This window comes from Sus scrofa, chromosome 8 (genome assembly GCF_000003025.6).
Source record: "Sus scrofa isolate TJ Tabasco breed Duroc chromosome 8, Sscrofa11.1, whole genome shotgun sequence".
NCBI lineage: Eukaryota > Metazoa > Chordata > Mammalia > Artiodactyla > Suidae > Sus > Sus scrofa.
In genome coordinates, this window is record NC_010450.4 from 65,658,301 (window position 1) to 65,680,282 (window position 21,982).

At 39.2% G+C, this 21,982-nt stretch overlaps 1 protein-coding gene across 1 annotated transcript in view; it reads right to left on the bottom strand.

The window, feature by feature from the left end:
• Positions 1 to 21,982, bottom strand: part of LOC100525933 (transmembrane protease serine 11A) — a 48,454-nt gene that overhangs the window by 22,750 nt on the left and 3,722 nt on the right. The window contains 2 exon segments of the mRNA XM_013978753.2: positions 9,787 to 9,905; positions 11,674 to 11,795. Of these exon segments, the coding sequence (XP_013834207.2) occupies positions 9,787 to 9,905; positions 11,674 to 11,795 (241 nt within the window).

The window sequence follows — 21,982 nt, forward strand, 5'->3', positions numbered from 1 at the left end:
GTGAGTCATCATCGTGAACCTGGGTAGAGCATGGTCACCCTGAGCTCTGGTAGTACCTGCAGGATTTCAAGGCTCATTGGCCTCCTGGGAGTCCTGTCACTTTGTTTTTGAAAAATTCTTATTTTTACCTCCCACAGGATTGAACCTAGTGCTGTGTCTGTTGGAGGGGGAGGTTGGATGCAATGGGATCTGTGGGGGAGTGAAATGGAAGTGTGAATTTCTGATTACTCTAAACCAAGAGGTAATAATATCACCAGATGAGTTGTGACATCATGTGATGTTATCAAACTTCTGTATTTAATTGCACTTATCCTTCCTCAGTGTTTCATGTGGGATGTTAAAAGGAAACAGACATCTGTGAGAAACTAATCACATAGCAAGCAGCAATCCATAGGGTAAACTCTTCCCAAATTGTGTTATATTCCCAAGACTGAGAGGTAAAGCAAATTCATAGAATTAAAAGTGTTGCAGTTAAGGTTACAAAGGATAAATTATTAACTTCTGATATACCACAGAGGCCTAGATTCTGAGTTACCTTTTTAAACGAGGCGGGTATCTAATAGGTATCTGTTTAGATTTGTACAAAAGGCATTTAAACCAGATTTCCTGAAGAAAGTAGTTAGACCTTGTCCAGGTGTGTTGTGCTTGAAATCTCTAACTCAGTTCTTCTATCAGAGGGAAAGGGAGAATCATTTCTCTTCATCTTTCTTATTTACCTGTGTGATGAATGATAATCTAAATAGATAATCCAGCAGAGTGAAGACTATGCTACATTTACAGCTGGATCAGGAGGTTTAGAGTTGGCTCATATTGCTTCCTTTTCCAAAAATAACTTTTCTCAGAAAACATCTGTCCACATCTTTCCTCCAGTTATTGATTGTTTAGGCTGGACATATGAACTACAACCATCAAACTCCTTCCTCTCTCTAATATAGCTGCTTCTACTGTTAACTTCCTCTTCAAAAACTGTTACAGACAAAAGAGACTGGCAACCAAAATCATAGCAAAAGACAAAAAGTTATTTTATAATGATAAAGGGGTCAATTCATCAAGAAGATATAACAATCATTAATATATATATACCCAACAGCAAAGCACTTAATTATTAAGCAAATGCTAACAGGTCTCAAGGGAGAAATGTATTAAGCAAATACTAACAGATCTCAAGGAATAAATACGGTAATAGAGGTCTTTCAGCAGTGGATAGGTCATCCAGATGGAAAATCATAAGGAAATGTTGGATTTGAGCCATACTTTCTATCTATTTTTTAGGCTGCATTGGTGGCATGTGGAAGTTCCCAGGCCAGGGATTGAACCCACACCACAGCAGCAACCTGGGCCACTGCATCAACAATGCCAGATCCTTAACCTGTTGTGCCCACAGGAGAACTCCAAATTCGGGCCATACTTAGATCAAACAGACCTAACAGACATCTACAGAATATTTCACCCAACATCAGCAGAATACACATTCTTCTCAAGCACACACACATGGCATATTCTCCAGGATAGATCGGAAATAATATGATCATCTTAATAAATGCAGAAAAACATTTGATAAAATACAAGGTCCTTTCATGGTAAAAACACTGGACAAGCTGCAGTACAAGGAACACACCTCAATATAATAAAGGCCATATATGGCAAACCTAGAGCTTACATCAAACTCAATAGTAAAAGATTGAAAGCTTTCCCTCTAAGATCAGGGACAAGATAAGAAGGATGCTCACTCTCACCAATCCTAATCAACATAGTACTGGAAGCTCCAGCTAGAGCAGTCAGGCAAGACAAAGAAAGAAAAGGCATCCAAATCAGAAGGGAAGAAGTAAAATCGCCTTTATTTGCAGATGAAAGATTTTATGTATAGGAAATCCTAAAGCCCACCAAAAACCTGTTAGAACTAGTTGGTGAATCTAAAAGTAAGGTTCTTCAGTAAGTTTGCATACATATCAACAAGCAGAAATCAAATATATAGAATCAATATTCAGAAGTCATTTGTTTTTATACACAAACAGTAAAATATCTGAAAAAGTGAAAAAAATCCCATTCAAGATAGCATCAGAAACAGTAAAATACTTGGAGATAAATTTAAACAAGGAAGTGAAAGATTTGAATGGTAAAACTACAAGACTTTGATGAAAGGAACCCTTGTGTACTGTGAGTTTGAATGTAATTTGTATGGAAATTAGCATGGAAAACTGTACGGAGGTTTCTCACAAAAACTAAAACTATTATATGAAGCAGTAATCCCACTTCTGGGTGTATAGCCAAAGGAAATGAAAACAGGATCTCTAAGAGATACCTTCATTCCCATGTTCATTGCAGCATTATTCACAATAGCCAAGATATGGAAACAGTCTAAGTGTATGTTAGCAAATAAATGCATAAAGAAGATGTGGCATATATAGATAATACATACACATAGTTGACACTTGAACAAAGTTGAGGTTAGGGGAGCTGACCCTCCATGAAGCTGAAAATCCTTGTGTAATGTATAGTAGGCCCTTGTTCCACAGTTCATCCATGTGAGGATTTCTTTATATTCATGGGTCTGCATCCATGGTTGAATCATGTAATACTACAGTACTTGCTAATGAAAAAAAATCTGCATGTGAGTGGACCGTTGCAGTTAAAATCTATTTTATTCAAAGATCAGCTGTGTATTCCTCAGCCATGAGAAAGAATGAAATTCTGCCATTTGCACCAACATGGGTGGATTTTGAGGACATTATGCTAAGTGAAATAAGAGAGACAGAGATAAATACTTTATTAATATCACTTATATGTGGAATCTAAAAGACAGAAAGAGAGTAGGATGGTAGTTACCAAGGCTAGGGGACAGAAAAAAGGAAGAAATATTGATGGAGGAGTACAAACTTCTGGTTATGAAATGAATAATTTCTGGGATCCAATGTACATTGTGGTGATTTTAGTTATAGTTAGTTTAGTTTAGAAAGTTGCTAAGAGAGTATATATTAAATATTCTCACTACAAAAAAGGAATGGTAATTATGTGACATGATAGAGGTGTTAGAGTGGTAATCATTTTGCAATATATAAGTGTATCATATCACCACCTTTTATACCTTAAATTTACACATTGTTACGTGTCAATTATATCTTAATAAAGCTGAAAAAAAAAAAACCCGACTAAGGAAATGAAGAAACTAAGGATGAAGACATCTTTATATAATTGGTAATATAATCCCAACCTGTCGGCTAAGTAAAAGTGATCTAGCACAGCATGTAGATTTATAATCTTTATAAATCTTAAGTGGGAGAAGAATTGATATAGAACTGAACTTTCTCTCATTGCTAAGTCCCTTTCTGATAAGTAGAAAAATTGAGTGGAGCGAGCACATGTTGGAGTTACCTATATGGTTTCACATCTCGCTTCCATGATTTACTAGCTGTGGACCTTAACTTCAGAGGCTTAGTTCTCTTATCTACAAACTGTGGATAACAGTGCCTCCTTTGAAGTGTTATACTGTAGGTTAGACATGAAATGTACAACTGGGACTCTCTTTTGTGTGTGTGTGTGTGTGTGTTTTTGCCATTTCTTGGGCTGCTCCCGCGGTATATGGAGGTTCCCAGGATAGGGGTCGAATCGGAGCTGTAGCCACCAGCCTACGCCTGAGCCACAGCAACACCGGATCCGAGCTGCATCTGCAACCTACACCACAGCTCACGGCAATGCCGGATCCTTAACCCACTGAGCAAGGCCAGGGATCGAACCCACAACCGCATGGTTCCTAGTCGGATTCGTTAACCACTGCGCCACAATGGAAACTCCCCTACAACTGAGATTCTAATTAAACACATTGAAGATAGAGGCTGTGATGTACATCTTCCTCTTTTAGTCATGTCTGAACTTCAGTTACAAAATGAATGTAAGTTTGATCTTTTAAGTAAAAACCAAGGCACATTCTACACCCAATATTTCTAACCTCTGAACATGAAGTTTTTTAAGAAATAATCTCTGCTTATTACTTTTCTAAGCTTTCACATCCAATCTCTTCTCTGGGCATAGGCCCCTAGCCCTACACCAGGCATTGGGCTTCTTACTTCTCTTACTTTATGCAACTGCAAACCTCAGATGGTTGAATACATTTGTTAAGTTTAAGTTTACTGTGGCCCAGGTAAATGTCCTTCTTCCGAGAGCCAAGTCTGTCTCGCTCGTGTCTTCTAATTCTTTTAGACAGTGTTCTTTAAACTACGTGATCTCCTTACATGGCTTTCTAGTCCGAGTTCTTCGTCTCTACAACTCTAGAAACATAGCTCCTAGGATATTTTAAGGATCATTTTAGGCCCTGTTTCTGGTATGCCTGGGCACAAAGAAGATAAAAATTCAGAACTGCCTTCAGCACAGGAGCAGTGTTTTTTTATTTATTATTATTATTTTTTGAGACAACCCTAAGAAAATGCCTAACTGAAGCCATTGTTAATTTAGATGGTGGTCCCTGGCACACATACCTTTGACCTTTGAACAGTGTGGGTATTGGGGAGAAATCTGCATATAACTTTACGGTCGCCCTAGTATCCCTGGTTCTGCATCTGCAGATTCAGCCAACCACAGGTCATACAGTACTGTGGCACGTATTTATGGAAAAAATCTGCATGCAAGGGCACCTGTGCAGTTCAGACCCAGCTTGTTCAAGGGTCAGCTGTTAACTGAAAGACAGTAATGTATCAGGGATAACTACTTGATGTCTGATATTTTGTGGGATGGTAGGTGGGGAGTAAGCTCTTACAGATGATTCTTTCGGATGACAAAAAGGTGTTAAGAACACGTCATTTCAAATCCTAACTGTATCGCTTACTAGCTGAATAATCTTGGTCAAATTAACGTCTCTGTACTTGGTTTTCCCATCTGTAAAATTGTGATAATAATTGCACTTATAAGTTTGTTTTTGAGCATTAACCAAAGTAATACAGATAAGTGCTTAGTGTGCTAAGCTGAGTACTTGTCATTCAATACATGTTAACTAGTGTTATTGTTATGCTATAACATTTTTTAACTTTCACATTTGTAATGACCCTCTACTTTAAAAATATTTCTGAAACATATTATACATACGTACATATTAACTAGTGTTATTGTTATGCTCTTACAGTTTTTTAACTTTCACATTAGTAATGACCATCTGCTTTAAAAATATTTCTTGGAGTTCCCATCGTGGCTCAGTGGTTAACAAATCCGACTAGGAACCATGAGGTTGTGGGTTCAATCCCTGGCCTTGCTCAGTGGGTTAAGGATCCAGCGTTGCCGTGAGCTGTGGTGTAGGTTACAGACTTGGTTTGGATCGATCCCTTTTTGCTGTGGCTCTGGTGTAGGCCGGTGGCTACAGCTCCGATTCGACCCCTAGCCTGGGAACCTCCATATGCCACAGGAGCGGACCAAGAAATGGCAAAAAGAAAAAAAAAAAAGAAAAATATTTCTGAAATATATTTCTCCAATTGAAGTCCTCCCTCCCTCAATGATCCTACACAAACTTAATGATAATAATGGAAATGACCTACTTATTTGGGAGTACCATCAGTTACTGGTGTCTGGTTACTGAAGTCTTCTCTGAAGAATGATATGAAAGGTGAGCTGTGTCTGTGTTACCGTCTCAAGGAACTGGAATGGGTTTTAGCAGTAGCTGATTATGATCTCATTTTATTTTTGCATCTCTGTTTGCATTCAGATCAGTAATTCCCAAATTATGAGGAAGAACAGGACCTATAACCTGTCTTTCTTGGCTGTCTAATTAGCACCAACATAGGGCAGAGAGAAGAATCTGGTTTTATTCATTGGGATTTAGCAACAATAAAACAGGAGTGGCTCAGGATGAGGCATGAGCCCTTTCTGTAATTGTCCAAAAGGTAAATTGGTGGGGAGTGGAGAGAAAGGGACACTGTCTTGCTTAAATAGGGCTAAAATAATACACAGCCTTCCTGACCATGGGAACCCTGACTGATCCTCCTCATCTTTGAAGTTCTGTACTTATTGTCCTCACATACAGTTCAGTTCCTAATTATATCATGTTATGCCGTTTTGGTTTCCTGCACGTTGCTATCAGCTCTCCAAGGAGGTGGGAAGCAGTTTGAAGAGATGGATCAAAGTTCCTTTTCTCTAAGACTCAGGGGCCAAGAAGTATCATGAGCTGAATAATCATACCGTATACTGGGGAGACAAATTGTTTAGTTAGTGACAGTGGGAAAACCGGCTCACTATATGGAGAATAAAATTTGGGTTCCTACCCAACATCCCATTCAAAGGTGGACATCACATGCATTAGGAACTTTATGGAGAAGGTAAAAGTATAAATTTAATGGAAGAACATATAGTAAAATAAATTTTATGACTTAAAAAAAAACTTTAAAAACACAACCATGAGGCAAAAAAAAACCTGATGAATATGATTATTTTAAAGTTACGAATTTTTTTTTTTTCGGTCTTTTTAGGGCCGCACTTGTGGCACATGGAGGTTCCCAGGCTAGGGGTTGAATCTGAGCTGAGGTCTACAGCAATGTGGGATCCGAGTTGTGTCTGTGACCTACACCACAGCTCACGGCAACGTTGGATTCTTAACCCACTGAGCAAGGCCAGGGATTGAATCTGCATCCTCATGGATGCTAGTTAGATTCATTTCTGCTGAGCTATGATGGGAACGCCCTAAAATTATGGGTTTTTGATTTATGAAGGCAATATGGTCCAGATTAATAAAAGAATGGATAAGTGCAATGTATACCACGGACAAACTGTTCATATCTAGAAAACATAAGAAACTTCTGCAAAGCAGTATTAATAAAGCAGTTCTAATAGAAAAACAGGCAGAGGATAGGTACAGACAATTTATAGAAATGAAAATCCTAAAGTCTAATAAGTATATGCAGTGATACATGAACTGATTAGTAATTGAAATATGCAGTAGAAAAATGCAAACTAAACCACAAATAAGATACAATTTAAATACCTATTAGGCTGGCCGTAATTAGCCAAAAATTACCAAGCATTGGCAAAGATGTGGGGACACTGATTCAGCTGTTTTGAAGAGCAATCCAGTACCAATTAGTCAAATTAAGTGTATGCACAATTGACGACCCAGTAATTCTGCTTCCAGAAGAACTGGAATGGGTCTATACAGGGATAAGTAGAAGACTGTTTAGTGCAGCATTTCTTGAGATGATGGGCAGGAAGAAAAATATGGTAAATAAATACACTATAGTTCATAATGTAGCAGTTACTAGAAATGAATTAATGTACATTTAGCAATATGGATAGAGCTTAAAAAACAGATCAGAGCTGGAGTTCCCACTGCAGGTTGTGGCTTGGGTTCAGTTCCTGGCCTGGGAATTTCTACATGCCATGGTGCGGCAGCCCCCACCCCCCAAAAAAGTATGAAATGAAAATGATGCAATGAACTGACTTTGTTTCCCACAAAATTCATATGTTGAAATTCTAACCCCTAATTTGATGATCTTAGGAGGTGGGGCTTTGGGAGGTGATAAGGTCATGAAAGGATCAGTGCTTTATAAAACAGGCCCCAGAGAGCTCTTTAGCTCCCTGCTCTCCCCCAGGCGAGGCTATGCCAAGAAGTCTCCAGTCTGCAAATGACAGAGGGTCCTTGCCAGACCTCGATCATGCCAGGGTCCTGATTTCAGACTTCCAGCCGCCATCAGTACTATGAGAAATATATTTCTGTTGTTTATAAGCCACTCAAATCATGGCACTTTGTCATAGCAGCCCAAACTGATTAAAATAAGGGATTTATAACACAGAAAATAAGTTAAAAACATGTACTGTGCACAAAACAATGAAATACATTTTTGCAAGAACAAATACAAACAAAAGAATACATGTGAAATACAGAATGGTTGCCTGCAAGGAGAGACAGATCAGAGTGTGTTATGAGAATAAAGAAGAAATAAATGACAACTAGAAAAGGGCCTTGCATATTCTCATGATAATGATGTGGCATTACCAAACTCAGCCTTTGTGCTTGAGCCTCTCTCATGCCTAGAAATATGTGCTTGACTGAAGCTTCAAAATCTGCCATCAAGCACACTGTTATAGATGCACCTTTGCATTGTTCACTCTTAAAAGACCTGCTGCACTCCTGTCCATTTACTTCAGTAGAAATAACATCTTAGCCTAAAACAATGATGTTGGCTGTAAATTTTCATATTTCTCAATTTTGAAAGAAAGTGTATACTTAACTGAGCTAGATTAATTATTATTATATTGAGGTTATGTGGAGTCACTCAGGGTCAGAGGAGTAAAAGAGGTACTGGCTACATATCCAAGTTTTTTCTGGCATTCCTCAAGAAAAGATTGCAAATACTGTTTTTTGAGATGCTCTGAATATAAGAGAATGGAGGGTATATATCCATCTATAAATGCTAGTTGTTGATTTAGACAATGGGGATGAGACTGTAAGATAGAACAAAAGAGCATAATTTAATGAGAATTGAAAATAGGAGTTCCCATTGTCGTGCAGTGGAAACAAATCTGACTGGGAACCACGTGGTTGCGGGTTCGATCCGTGGCCTCACTCAGTGGGTTAAGGATCCGGCATTGCCGTGAGCTGTGGTGTAGGTCGCAGATGTGGGTCGGATCTGATATTGCTGTGGCTGTGGTGTAGGCCAGCGGCTACAGCTCCGATTCAACCACTAGCCTGGGAACCTCCATGTGCCGTGGGTGTGGCCATAAAAAGACAAAAAGACAAAAAAAAAGTAGATTATAAACTCCATCTATGATATCACTGTAAACATCTTGCAGTTGAGTATGCATATGGACAAAGATCAAATAGTGATAGGAAAAAATGAAAATAAGAAAGGAAATGTTTTTAGTAAAAAAAGATTCTTTGACTGAAATAAACCAACACACCTGACATTTCCACCCTTTTAAAATTAATTTTGTGTTATTTTTCCTTGTTGAGGAAGTTAACTTGACCTTAATTTTTTTGTTTTTTGTTTTTTTTCTTTTTGGGGCCGCATCTGTGGCACATGGAGGTTCCGAGGCTAGGGGTTAAGTGGAGCTGTAGCTGCCAGCCTACACCACAGCCATGGCAATGCTGGATCCTTTAACCCACTGAGCGAGGCCAGGAATCGAACCCACATCCTCATGGATACTAGTTGGGTTCTTAACCCACTGAACCACAACAGCAACTCTCATCCTGAACTTAGTTTTTGAGTGAGGGTTCACAGGCATTGTGAGCCGAGTTGTTATACAACTGAGTTTACTTTTTTCTTTTGGGGAGAGACATCTATTTTAGTTTTAACAAAATTGTAAGAATTTCATTTGAAAATTGCACAGTAAGTCTGGGTATTTTACCTTAATTAGCATGTGAGATAAAGTGAACATTTATCATTATCTTTCCTCTTCTTACGTATTTAAAAATATTTTAAATCTCAAAATGTGATCTAACAAAAAAAACCATTGGTTTTACAAATACCCACTTCTGATAGGCTTGGGCTTTTGCGTTTGAGTCATATTGTGGTGCTGTGGTGGAGCGGTGAGCCAGGATACCTTGGATCTTGTTCTCTGGCTTTTGAGTTAAAGGGTGTTTCTTGCAGTCACTGATTTGCTAGGATGCAGATTCCTTTACTTCTCTATCCCCACCAACCCACCTACCCCGCTGGACGTTGATTCAGAACGTCCAGAGTGGGGCCTAGGCATCTACAAGACGCTTCTGATGCAAGTCATCTGAAAGTCATGTTTTAAGAAATAGTGAAGGAAATGAGTCACAGAACCCCTGCCATCTGCATTATTTTATAATAGGAAGAATTTTATCTGACTTACCAAGGTCTCACTCATCTCCCGTAAGTCCTTAAGTTGGTATGGGGTATTTTGTCCAGAATTACTCTTGACTTGTAGATCTGAAATTTTAAAGGTGCCATGATAATACTCCATTTTCTGGCCTGTGATGAAAAGGAAAAATAGGAAATGAAGTGGCTGGGGATAGATTTCAGGCTGTAAAACCCAACTAGAATGGGGCTGATACGAAGTCTTGAATATATCTCTGAGATTTTAATTTAGCTTAAAAATAAATATAATAAAAATAATGATTATAATAGTAGCTGATATTTGTTCAGTGCCTAATATGTGCCAAGCTCTGTTCTGGGCACTTTACTTCTATTAATTCGTTTGATTCTCACTAAGCTAAGATCAGCATCACCTTCGTTTCAGAGATCAAGAAAGTGAGGAGTGAGGCATTAAGTGGTTTACTCTGTGCTATACAACGAGTGAGTGGCCTTTCCAAGTTTAAACCCAGACACATGTGGCTCTAGAAGTGGAACATTTAAGTACTGTATTGCTTCTTGCTGAAGTGAAAAGTGTACTGCCTTATGCTCTCTTGGAAGTAGAGGTAAATGAATGTTCTTATAAAGTTTGATTGAAATGGGAGAGCCAGGCACACTAAGAAAGATGTGTAAAAAAAGGCAGGGAAAAAACTCTCTGAGGTTAGAAGTGAGAACAGTATGTAACAAGGATGACTCAATCCATCTCTGCTTGTTTTTCTGGAAAGTTAAGAAAACAGAGAGCAGTGGAGACTCCTGAAGAATTTGGAGATCTTAGTAAGGAGTGTGGCCCTGTTGGGGCAAGAAATCAGCAAAAAGTTAGAGAATGGAGTGATCACAAAACAACCTACTTGGGGAGTCTTGGACCTTGGAAAGACTCAGGGTGGTCTGTCTCCTAGGAACATCTCTGGACTCTAGTGCTTTTGTGGTCCCCTGGATTATTAATTGATATAATCCATATTATTATCAAAGCTTATACTCAAAAAGAGTACAGGGGCTTTTATGCATTAAATTAACTGATCTGAGTGTCTTTTGCCTTTGGTGTAAACTATGGATGGAGGTGTTATATGGGGCCCAAGAACAATGTTCTTAAGCCTTTTAAAGCTCCTAAAAGTCTTTACTCCCCCATCAAGTCTGAGGACGATGACAACAGATAAGTGCACTCATGAAAGCAGCCTGGGCTAGTTGCTTTATCACATACATGTGTATGAGAGTGACACTGTGGACATGTGTCAAAAAATGTAAATGCTTTGCATCATGAAGAGTGTGCAGTATAAAAAGGGAATTCTGAAATTAACTTGTGTGATTATAGATATATCAGGCAGTAGAAGAATGATACCTGAATATGGTTTAGGAAAGTATAAAACTTTTTTCTCTAAAAATAATAATATTACATCATATTTATACTTTCCTGATCATTTGAAAGTTCACTGTTTCACTGGAATATGGTTTTATTTTTCCCGTAGAAATGTTAGTGGGTGAAAAATGCTGAGTAAAATAGCCAATTTTAATAACTAATTTAATAATTATTTCATTTGAATATACAATAAATAAGTAGTTTATTATGATTATTAGTAAATTTTAGGCAATTACCATTTTGATCTTTTGTGTAGATTCTCCAAAAAATACTAGATTGTGATTTCCAAGAAGGTGGGAAATTTGTGTGGTTTGCTTAATGCTGTTTCTCGAGTGCCCTGAAAAATACTTTGTAAACACTAGGCATTCAGTAGTTATTTGTTGATGAAATGATTGAATAAATAAAAAGATTCAAAGCGTTGGCATTTACTAGTGAACATACAATATTTTTGGATAGAATTAGATTTACCCAGATACAAATGAAGCTTTATAGAAAAATGAAATCAAACTAAACGAAATCCATGGTTGTACCTACCAGAGACCAAGAAGTGAGCCAGAAGACCAATACCCACTGCCACCACTGTCAGTAATAGCAGAACGAGAAGGGCCACCATCCATGGTTTCAAACTTCTGCGTTGGGTGCCAAATTCTACTGCTCTGCAAGAAGGAAAACCCACCAGTTACTCTCACATTGTCATCATTATGGGCTGTCTGGTCCTCCTTGGAGAACTGCATAGTGCTTTGGCCCACCTTTCCCAGCCAGAAGACATTTATCTTCAGTTTTGGTCAAGGTCATTTTGGCATGAAGGGGTGTGCGAAAAAGATCAGAATCTGGGAATCGGTGCTACTGACTGCTCTTGGCTTTTCTATTTCCATAAGCATCGAGTGGCTCTCTGTGGTGGCTGGTCCAGACTTCTCTTAAATGGTCTGAAGTAGCACCTGTGCTTGAAAAAGGACCATTCCTTTTTTCTTCAACAATTTTTTTTTAAAAATCTCTTTTTATCTATCTATCCTTTTAAGGTTTAAAAAGTGATTTCAAATCTATTATCTCATTTACTTTTTCCTTTTATTTTTAGCTATCATGAAAATTTTCAGGCACAAATTTAGAAAGAATAGTATGATAGTACACCCCGGTATTACATCATTTTATAAAGTGTTAATACTTTTTGCTGTATTGGATGTATTTGTTTTTTGCTGCTATATTTTAATGTAAAGTAGGACATCAAGATTTTTCAATAAATCATTATTATAAACAATTAGGATGTTTTCAGCATAACCGCAATGCCATAACACTCCTAAAGAATTTACAGTATTTCTGTAGGATCTTCTAATATCCAATTTATCTTCGCATTTCCTCCATTGTCCCTATTATATTTACAGGTATTATACAAATCAGGACATAATCCAGGACCACATAGAGTCTTCATTGTTAGGTCTTTTAAGTCTTTTTTAATGTAAAAGAGTCCTGCTTCCTTTTTAATTTTTAATGACATTGACTTGTTAAAGAGCTCAAGCTAAGTCATCCTTGAGAAAGTCCACCTTTTGGACTTAAACGTGAATGCTTTCTTGTGATCGCATTTAACTTGTTCTTCTATCTTCCTCATTTCCTATAAGCTTAAATTTAGATCTAAAGACTTACTTAGATTTAAATTCCTTTGGAAAGAATACTTCAAAAGTGATGCTGGAGTTCCCATTGTGGCGCAGTGGTTAACGAATCCGACTAGGAACCATGAGGTTGCGGGTTCGGTCCCTGCCCTTGCTCAGTGGGTTAACGATCTGGCGTTGCTGTGAGCTGTGGTATAGGTTGCAGACGCGGCTCGGATCCCTTTTTGCTGTGGCTCTGGCATAGGCCGGTGGCTACAGCTCCGATTCTACCCCTAGCCTGGGAACCTCCATATGCCACGGGAGCGGCCCAAGAAATAGCAAAAAGACAAAAAAGAAAAAAAAAAAAGTGATGCTGTATACTTTATATAGCATTATCTCTGGATTAGAAGAAGTTTCCACAATTTAGGAGAAAAAATTAACACTATTCTTCACTTAGCACCTTATATTCAACAGTAGTGCTAATCACATTGTATTATCTATTTGTTTGCAGGTATATAAACCTATACTTGACTGTGAGCTCCTCAGTGGGTTGAGCTAGTTTTGTTCATCTTTTCTTTTTTTTTCTTTTTAGATCCACACCTGCAGCATTTGGGAGTATGGAAGTTCCCGGGCCAGGGGTTGAACTGGAGCTACAGTTGCTGGCCTATGCCACAGCCATAGTCACGGCACATCTGAGTCACCTCTGCAGCCTACACCACATTTTGCAGCAGTGCCAGATCCTTAACCCACTGAGTGAGGCCAGGGATCAAACCTGTTTCCTCATGGACACTATGTTGGGTTCTTAACCTACTGAGCCATGATAGGAACTCCTAGTTCATCCTTTTATAAAGTACCTGGTTCAAAGTAGGAATTTATAAATCTATGAAAGTCAGGCAGTTATTATACCAACCTTACATATGAAATAACAGAGGCTGAGAGAGAGGGTGCCTTATTTCTTTTAAGCAAGTGGCTTAAAAGAGCCCTGGTCATCTAACTCATTTTCTAGTGGTCCTTCTCTGCAACGTGCCATTGTAGTCAACTTAATTTATCTCTTTCATTAGAATTTATCATTGTGTGCATATTGATATACTAACTTCCTTGGGGGCAGAAGGTATTTTTCATATTTCACAAGATTTAGTGCATTGATTTACCCTAAGTAGACTTTTAATAAATATTGATTGATTTATAGGATTTTTTTAAAAATATGAAACATTTTTATGTATATGTAAATTTTTTTATATATAATGCCAGCATAAAAAATACAAACTGTTTGGACCTAAATAGTTAAGAAGGTGATAGTTTTGGCATAAGTAATACATTTAGTCAGTAAACCTAGTGGAACTTGAGATACCTGAATTCTGTTGGGTATGGAAAATTCTGACAATGCATGCTGATTAAAAAGAATCTAGAGAGCTCACTGTAGAAAGGCAGTCTGTCCTCTGATAGATAAGAGCTAAGGTACCAGAACATAAAAGCAACAAAGAGCTCTTGGTTTTATTAATTTTCTCTATTATTTTTCAAATCTCTATTTTATTGATTTCCTCTTTGATCTTTATGATTTCCTTCCTTCTGCTGACTTTAGGTCTTTTTTGTTTTTCTTTTTCTAATTCACTTAGGTGGTGGGTTAAGTTGTCAATTTTAGATCTTTCTTCTTTTTTTGAGGAAGGCCTGTATTGCTATTTGAACTTATTAACAAATTCAGCAAAGTAGTAGGATATAAGATTAACATTCAGAAATCTGTAATTTCTGTATACTAACAATGAAATAATAGAAAAGAAGTACAAAGATACAATACCTTTTAAAATTGCACCCCCAAAAATCAAATACCTGGGAATACTCCTGACCAAGGAGGTAAAGGATTTATATGCTGAGAACTGTAAAACACTAATCAAGGAAATTAAAGAAGAAGTAAAGAAATGGAAAGATATTCCATGTTCCTGGATTGGAAAAATTAATATTGTAAAAATGACCATACTACCCAAAGCAATCTACAGATTCAATGCAATCCCTATCAAATTACCCATGACATTTTTCACAGAACTAAAACAAACAATCCAAAAATTTATATGGTACCACAAAAGACCCAGAATTGCCAAAGCAATCCTGAGGAACAAAAACCAAGCAGGAGGCATAAGTCTCCCAGACCTCAAGCAATATTACAAAGCCACAGTCATCAAGACAGTGTGGTACTGGTACCAAAACAGACATACAGACCAACGGAACAGAACAGAGAACACGGAAATAAACCCTGACACCTATGGTCAATTAATCTTTGACAAAGGAGGCAAGAGCATAAAATGGGAAAAAGAAAGTCTATTCAGCAAGCATTGCTGGGAAACCTGGACAGCTGCGTGCAAATCAATGAAACTAGAATACACCCTCACACCATGCATGAAAATAAACTCAAAATGCTTTAAAGACTTAAATGTAAGACAAGACACCATCAAACTCCTGGAAGAGAACATAAGCAAAACGTTCTCTGACATCAACCCTATGAATATTTTCTCAGGTCATTCTCCCAAGGCAACAGAAATAAAAGCAAAAATAAGCCAATGGGACCTAATCAAACTGACAAGATTTTGCATAGGAAAAAGAAACCAAAAAGAAAATGAAAAGACAACTTACAGAATGGGAAAAAATAGTTTCAAATGATGCAACAGACAAGGGCTTAATCTCTAAAATATGCAAACATCTTATGCAACTCAACAGCAAAAAAAGTCAACCACCCAGTGGAAAAATGGGCAAAAGACCTGGATAGACATTTTTCCAAGGAAGATATATAGATGGCCAACAAGCACATGAAAAAATGCAACATCCCTGATTATTAGAGAAATGCAAATCAAAACTACCATGATATACAACCTCCCCTACCAGTCAGAATGGCCATCATTAGTAAGTCCACAAATAACAAGTGCTGGAGGGGGTATGGAGAAAAGGGAACCCTCCTGCACTGTTGGTGGGAATGTAAGCTGGTACAGCCACTACGAAGAACAGTATGGAGGTACCTTAGAAATCTATACCTAGAACTACCATATGACCCAGCAGTCCCACTCTTGGGCATATATCTGGACAAAACTTTCCTTAAAAAAGACACATGCGGAGTTCCCGTCATGGCGCAGTGGTTAACGAATCCGACTAGGAACCATGAGGTTGCGGGTTCGGTCCCTGCCCTTGCTCAGTGGGTTAATGATCCGGCGTTGCCGTGAGCTGTGGTGTAGGTTGCAGACGCGGCTCGGATCCCGCGTTGCTGTGGCTCTGGCGTAGGCCGGTGGCTACAGCTCCGATTCAACCCCTAGCCTGGGAACCTCCATATGCCGCGGGAGCGGCCCAAGAAATAGCAACAACAACAACAACAAAAGACAAAAAGACAAAAGACAAAAAAAAAAGACACATGCACCTGCATGTTCATTGCAGCTCTATTCACAATAGCCAAGACATGGAAACACCCCAAATGTCCATTGACAGATGATTGGATTAGGAAGAGGTGGTGTATATATACACAATGGAATACTACTCAGCCATAAAGAAGAACAACATAATGCCATTTGCAGCAGCATGGATGGAACTAGAGACTCTCATCCTGAGTGAAGTAAGTCAGAAAGAGAAAGACAAATACCATATGATATCACTTATAACTGGAATCTAATATACAGCATAAATGAACCTTTCCACAGAAAAGAAAATCATGAACTTGGAGAATAGACTTGTGGCTGACCGGGGGTGGTGAGGGGGGAGAGTGGGAATGGGAGGGATTGGGAGCTTGGGGTTAATGGATGCAAACTATTGCTCTTGGAATGGATTAACAATGAGATCCTCCTGTGTAGCACTAAGAACTATGTCTAGATACTTACAATGGAGCACAACAATGGGAGAAAAAAATCGTATATACATGTTTGTGTAACTGGGTCCCCATGCTGCACAGTGCAAAAAAAAAGTGTGTTGGGGGAAATAACAATAAAAAATAAATTAAAAAAAATTAAAGACAACTCATAAAAATAAATTATTGGTTAGCTTTCCGGGCCAACTTACAAGTCTACTTAACTGCAAATTAAACTGACAAAGGTATGCATTGAATATGCATTGAATTCCTGGAAGCCAGTTATGTGGAAAACTTTGCCCCTCTTTTCCTAGCTTGGCGCCCATCCCTGGAGGAAAGTTCTTATAAAAGCAAAGTGCCAAATTCTCCTTCCACCAATGAAAATGTCTCCCTCTGAGCTGCTAAACTCTGTCATTTCTTAGAGAAGAGCAAACTTCTGCAGTGATATAATATACTCTGATTAGGTGAATATCTGTCTGGGTACCCCTGTGACTGTTTTGGAATGAACACTTAGTACTGTATGCAATAAGAGCAAGAGCTACTATTTAGTTAAATGCTGACTTTTTGGGGCCAGTTGATTTTGTGCTCTAAATGCTCATATCAGTAGAATTAATTATCTTCATTCTAAGGTGAACAGCTTGCTCAATTCAGCAGCCAGGTGCAGAGGTAGAACCTAGCTCTTGCTGCTACGACTCAGATGCCCCCTTTTCTCTGTGATACCAGACTTCCTTTTGAGAGTGATTTTTTTCCTTTTGCAGAACAGTCTTCCTCTTAACCCAAATGAATAATGTACAGAGTATCAAGAAGCATAAAAGGCAGGTAAAGAGGTTTATGAAGTAAAGACAGGGGTTGTTTTACTGATCACAGAGACGACCCATCTCCATTGTGGTCAAGTCTTGAATTTGCTTTTGCTTTCATATCTTCTTACTTTCTAATGGTTTTTAATCCTTACGAGCTCTCAAAAGTTAGGATTCCCTCACCCTTCTGGTGACACTGGCAGAATCTCCGAAAGGGGAGGAGGAGGAGGAAGGAAAGAGCACTGTGGAAGAAGGCAGGTATGAGGAGAATTAAGGGGCTTATCTCTATACTTTGAAGGCTTTTATTTGATTTGATGCTTTCCCCCTGCTGCTCCTGTATAAATTTTATATCTTGAGATAGTAGGTGTGCACATGTCCTCTTACCCCACAGTGTAGAAGGTCTTGAAGACAGTAAGTCATACACAGCACTAAGGCATTTCTGCTCCCAGGTGCTAGGGGAAAGGGCTGTTTCCCATATTGGAACAGGTTTGGAAAAAATGGATTAACTAGGGTTAAATAGGATTCTAACTTCTAGAAGTCTTAGAGCCTTGAGTGGATTTAGAAGGTGAGGCAGTGTTTCTGTCTTGGTTATACATAAATCCTGTTCACTGAGGGCAGCCTCAGTGCCTAATACATTATCTGACTCTTAGAAGATACTTGAATACTGTTTATTGAATTGGATTGAAATAAAAATTTTCTAAATGTACATGTTAAAAAAATCACTGTATCAGTAGATATCTTTTGGGATTCTGATTTTCCGCAGAACCCAGTTATGAGAATGTGGCTCTGGATATGTTTATATCATTTTGGGCTACAGGGAATGATTCATTGTCAGCAGGATGAAAAATGAAGAAACACAGAAAGGTTACTGATACTCCTTTTGTATCTAACTCCCAGATATGAAGGGAGTGAGGGCTATGGCAAAGATGGATTTAAAGTTGAATAAAATACCATGTGAGTCCAGACCAAAGAGTTTTCTGTATAAAATAATGAAGAGATTCAGGCTGAGCTGCATTCAGGGGACTCAGAAAAAGAAAGTGAGGGACCCCAGGAAAGACAAGGATCCATGTCCTCACTTATCGAGGGAAATGCCCTCACCCTGGACCCAGGCGTGGAAATTGGGCATGCTGGCCAAAAAGGAGCATGACTGAAGCTGGAAGAAGAAAACTAGCTAAAGGGGATTGGTAAGACTCCCCTGTATTCCCATGGATATACTCCTCAGAGGAGCAATCCCAAACTTTCTCACAGTGTCGAACTACTCCCACCTGCTGGGCTGGACTCACTCCAGGTTCTGGCAGCCCTGTCTTTCCTCTAGCCCTAATGAGTGCACTTAATTTCAGATTCTTGTCCCTTCTTATCTCTCTGACCTGATTCAGTAAGAGAGCCTTTTCTAGGCCTTATTCTGAGCCGTGATTGACATTAATTCTCTCATCTTCACATATAAGTAAAATAGTTATTGTGCTGGTTTAGTACAAGGCCTTTCTTAAATGGTGTTCAACTTAGATTTCGAATTAGAAGTAGAGCACAGTCACATGTTAGTTTAAATTTATGCAGTATGATTGAACTCACTTTTACTGGGGATTGTATAGAGTTAATAACTAGAGGTTGATCTTTTTTTTTTTTTTTTTGGTCATTTCTTGGGCCGCTTCTGCGGCATATGGAGGTTCCCAGGCTAGGGGTCGAATCGGAGCCGTAGCCACCAGCCTACACCACAGCCACAGCAACACCAGATCTGGGCCGCGTCTGCAACCTACACCACAGCTCACGGCAACGCCGGATCATTAACCCACTGAGCAAGGCCAGGGATCGAACCTGCAACTTCATGGTTCCTAGTCAGATTCGTTAACCACTGAGCCACAACAGGAACTCCTAGAGGTTGATCTTACTATAGCCTGGAGCCAAAAGACCAGAGTTCAAGTCCTAGCCCTGCCACTGCCTAGCTCTGCAACACGAGGCAACATATTTGGCCTTTTTGTTTGTTTGTTTTTGTTCCTCCATTTATAAAGTAGAAATGAAATTAATACCTAACTCACTGAAAGGTATTTAGTGTGTAAATGGAAATTAAGTGTGTTAATTCATGTGACGAGACCAGCACATAATAAATGCTATATAAACATGAGCTGTTATCACTATTTTTGTTATTATTACACACTCAGTATTAGCCATGATGAGAAAATGGGCATTTCATTATGAGAGTATTCATGGCAGGTAATGATGATACCAGAAGCATTTTGGATTTTAGGGTCATCTTGGAGTGGACCGCAAGAGAAAGCTTAGATAGATAGGTTATTAAGAAATACCCCAAATATTTTAAATGCAATATTAATTAATAAAAAATGTGTCCTACTATGGCTCAAAGTGGCACAATAAAATGCAGATGCTGTTTTTACAAGTACTCTGTTAATAAGGGAACATGGAATTGAGTAACAAAACAGAAACTTATTAAAAAATGTTTTACTTTACTAGAAAAGGTAAACAACACCAAATGTTATGTAGTTTGTGGAATGTGTATGTTTGGTTTAGCCCTCACATGTTTTTGACCGAAAGTGCAGTACCATGTATTAAGGTCTGTAAACTATTTGTCAGGTTAGAGGTGAAGGTCTAGGCTGGGATGCTGTTCACATGTGCAAAATGAGTTGTTTGTGTACAGATGCTTGGGTCAGAGCCTTACACGGTGTAAATGCATCTTAACAAACTTCTAAGAATCAGCTATTACAGTGTTTCTTATTACTCGTTTGTCCTTTCATTTGTCTGTCTGTGTATCCATCCAGTGATCCATCCATCCCATTCATCTACCCACTATTTTTCTTTTCCACAACATTTATTGAACCTTCATTATTCTCTAAGGCATTGTGCAGGGCTTAGAGAGGCAAAGATGAGTAATACAGGGTTTCCACCCTCATGCCAGCTCATGGTTCAACCTGTAATGATTTTGTCTCAGTCTGTGCCATGTGATTGATAATAATTAGGTATTGTAAATTTATTTTCTCTAAGTATTTAAAATAGCACAAATGGCAAATTTCTTTGAGGTAACAAAAATGAGGGTTAAAAATTATGAAATAAAGGAAAAAAAAAACATATTTGTCTCTTCCCCCAGTTCCTGGCACAAAGCTTCTAAAACCGTTGTAATTTCCTAAGTGAGAAGAGTGCTCAGAACATGTTTGGGTCTAATAGTTTGTCTTTGACCCCAGTCCCTGCCCTAGAGCTCTTAGTCCCTTGGTGTTTCCTGGGTGAGAGCAGCATCTTCTATTCCAGTGGGATAACTGCTGGTGGGCCACATGGCTTCACGGTGGGGGCCAGTCACTAGGAAGATCAGGCATGACTAAACTCTTGGGACTTTACGCTCCACCCTATCCTCTGGGAAGGGGACAGGGCTGGGGATTGAGTTAATAATCATTCATGCCTGTGTGATGAAGCCTCCATGAAAATCCCAGTGGTGCGTGGTTCAGAGGGCTCCTGAGTGGGTGCACACATCTATGTGCTGGGAGGGTGATGTGCCCCTGCTCTTTGGGGACAGAATCTCCTGTACTGGGGATCTTTCTAGACCTTATCATATGTATCCTTTAATAATCTAGTAGGTAAACTTTTTTTTTTTTTTTTTTTTTTTTTGCTTTTCAGGGCCGTACCCATGGCACATGTAAATTCCCAGGCTAGGGGTCGAATTGGAGCTGCATCTGTGATCTATGCCACAGCTCACGGCTTCACCAGATCCTTAACCCACTGAGCGAGGCCAGGGATGGAACCTGCATCCTCATGGATCTTAGTCAGGTTTGTTGTCTTTAAGCCATGATGGAACTACCCAGTAAACACTTCTCTTGAATTCTGTGAACCACTCTACCAAATTAAAGTGGCGGAGGGGATTGTGGAAGCTCTAGTTTATAAACGGTCAGTCAGGAGCACAGGTGACAATGGGGATGAGCCATTGAGATCTGAAGTGGAAGCAGGGGCAGTCTTTTTTTTTTTTTTTTTTTTTTTTTTTTAAAGGGCCACACCTACGACGTATGGAAGTTCCCAGGATAGGGGTTGAATTGGAGCTGAAGCAGCCAGCTTATGCCCTAGCCCTGGCAATGCCAGGTCCTTAACCCCCTGAGCGAGGCCAGGAATCAAACCTGCATCCTCATTGATACTAGTTGGGTTTATAACCCCCTGAGCCACAACGGCAACTCCCGGCAGAAGAGTCTTAGAGAACTGAGCCCTTAAGCTCTGGGGTCTGTGTTAACTCTGCTTAGCATCAGGATTGAATTGAGTTGTAGGTGCCCAGCTGGTATTGGAGAGTTGCTTGGGGACACACCCTACACAGCTGGTGTTACAAGTGTTGTGAGTGTGGTAATAGGGTGAGAGTAAAGAAAACACACAATACGGAATTTTTAAAACATCCTTGAAGTCTTCCCCTGCCTGGACAGATCCTCTGTAGTTCCTGGTGTGGCAGATCTGCCCGACCTGCAGAGTCAGAACACAGTGACTCCAGTCCTTGCTTGTAACTCCTTAACATGTATCTTGAGACGTTTATGAAACCTCTCTGAATTCCACTCTCACCTGTGAAATGGTGAGAATAGATACTACCCAGGGATGTGAGCCAGTGAAGTGAGAAGACTCTAGCACGAATCAAATCCTCCTCTGGGTCAGGAGTCACAGCTTGAGAGGGC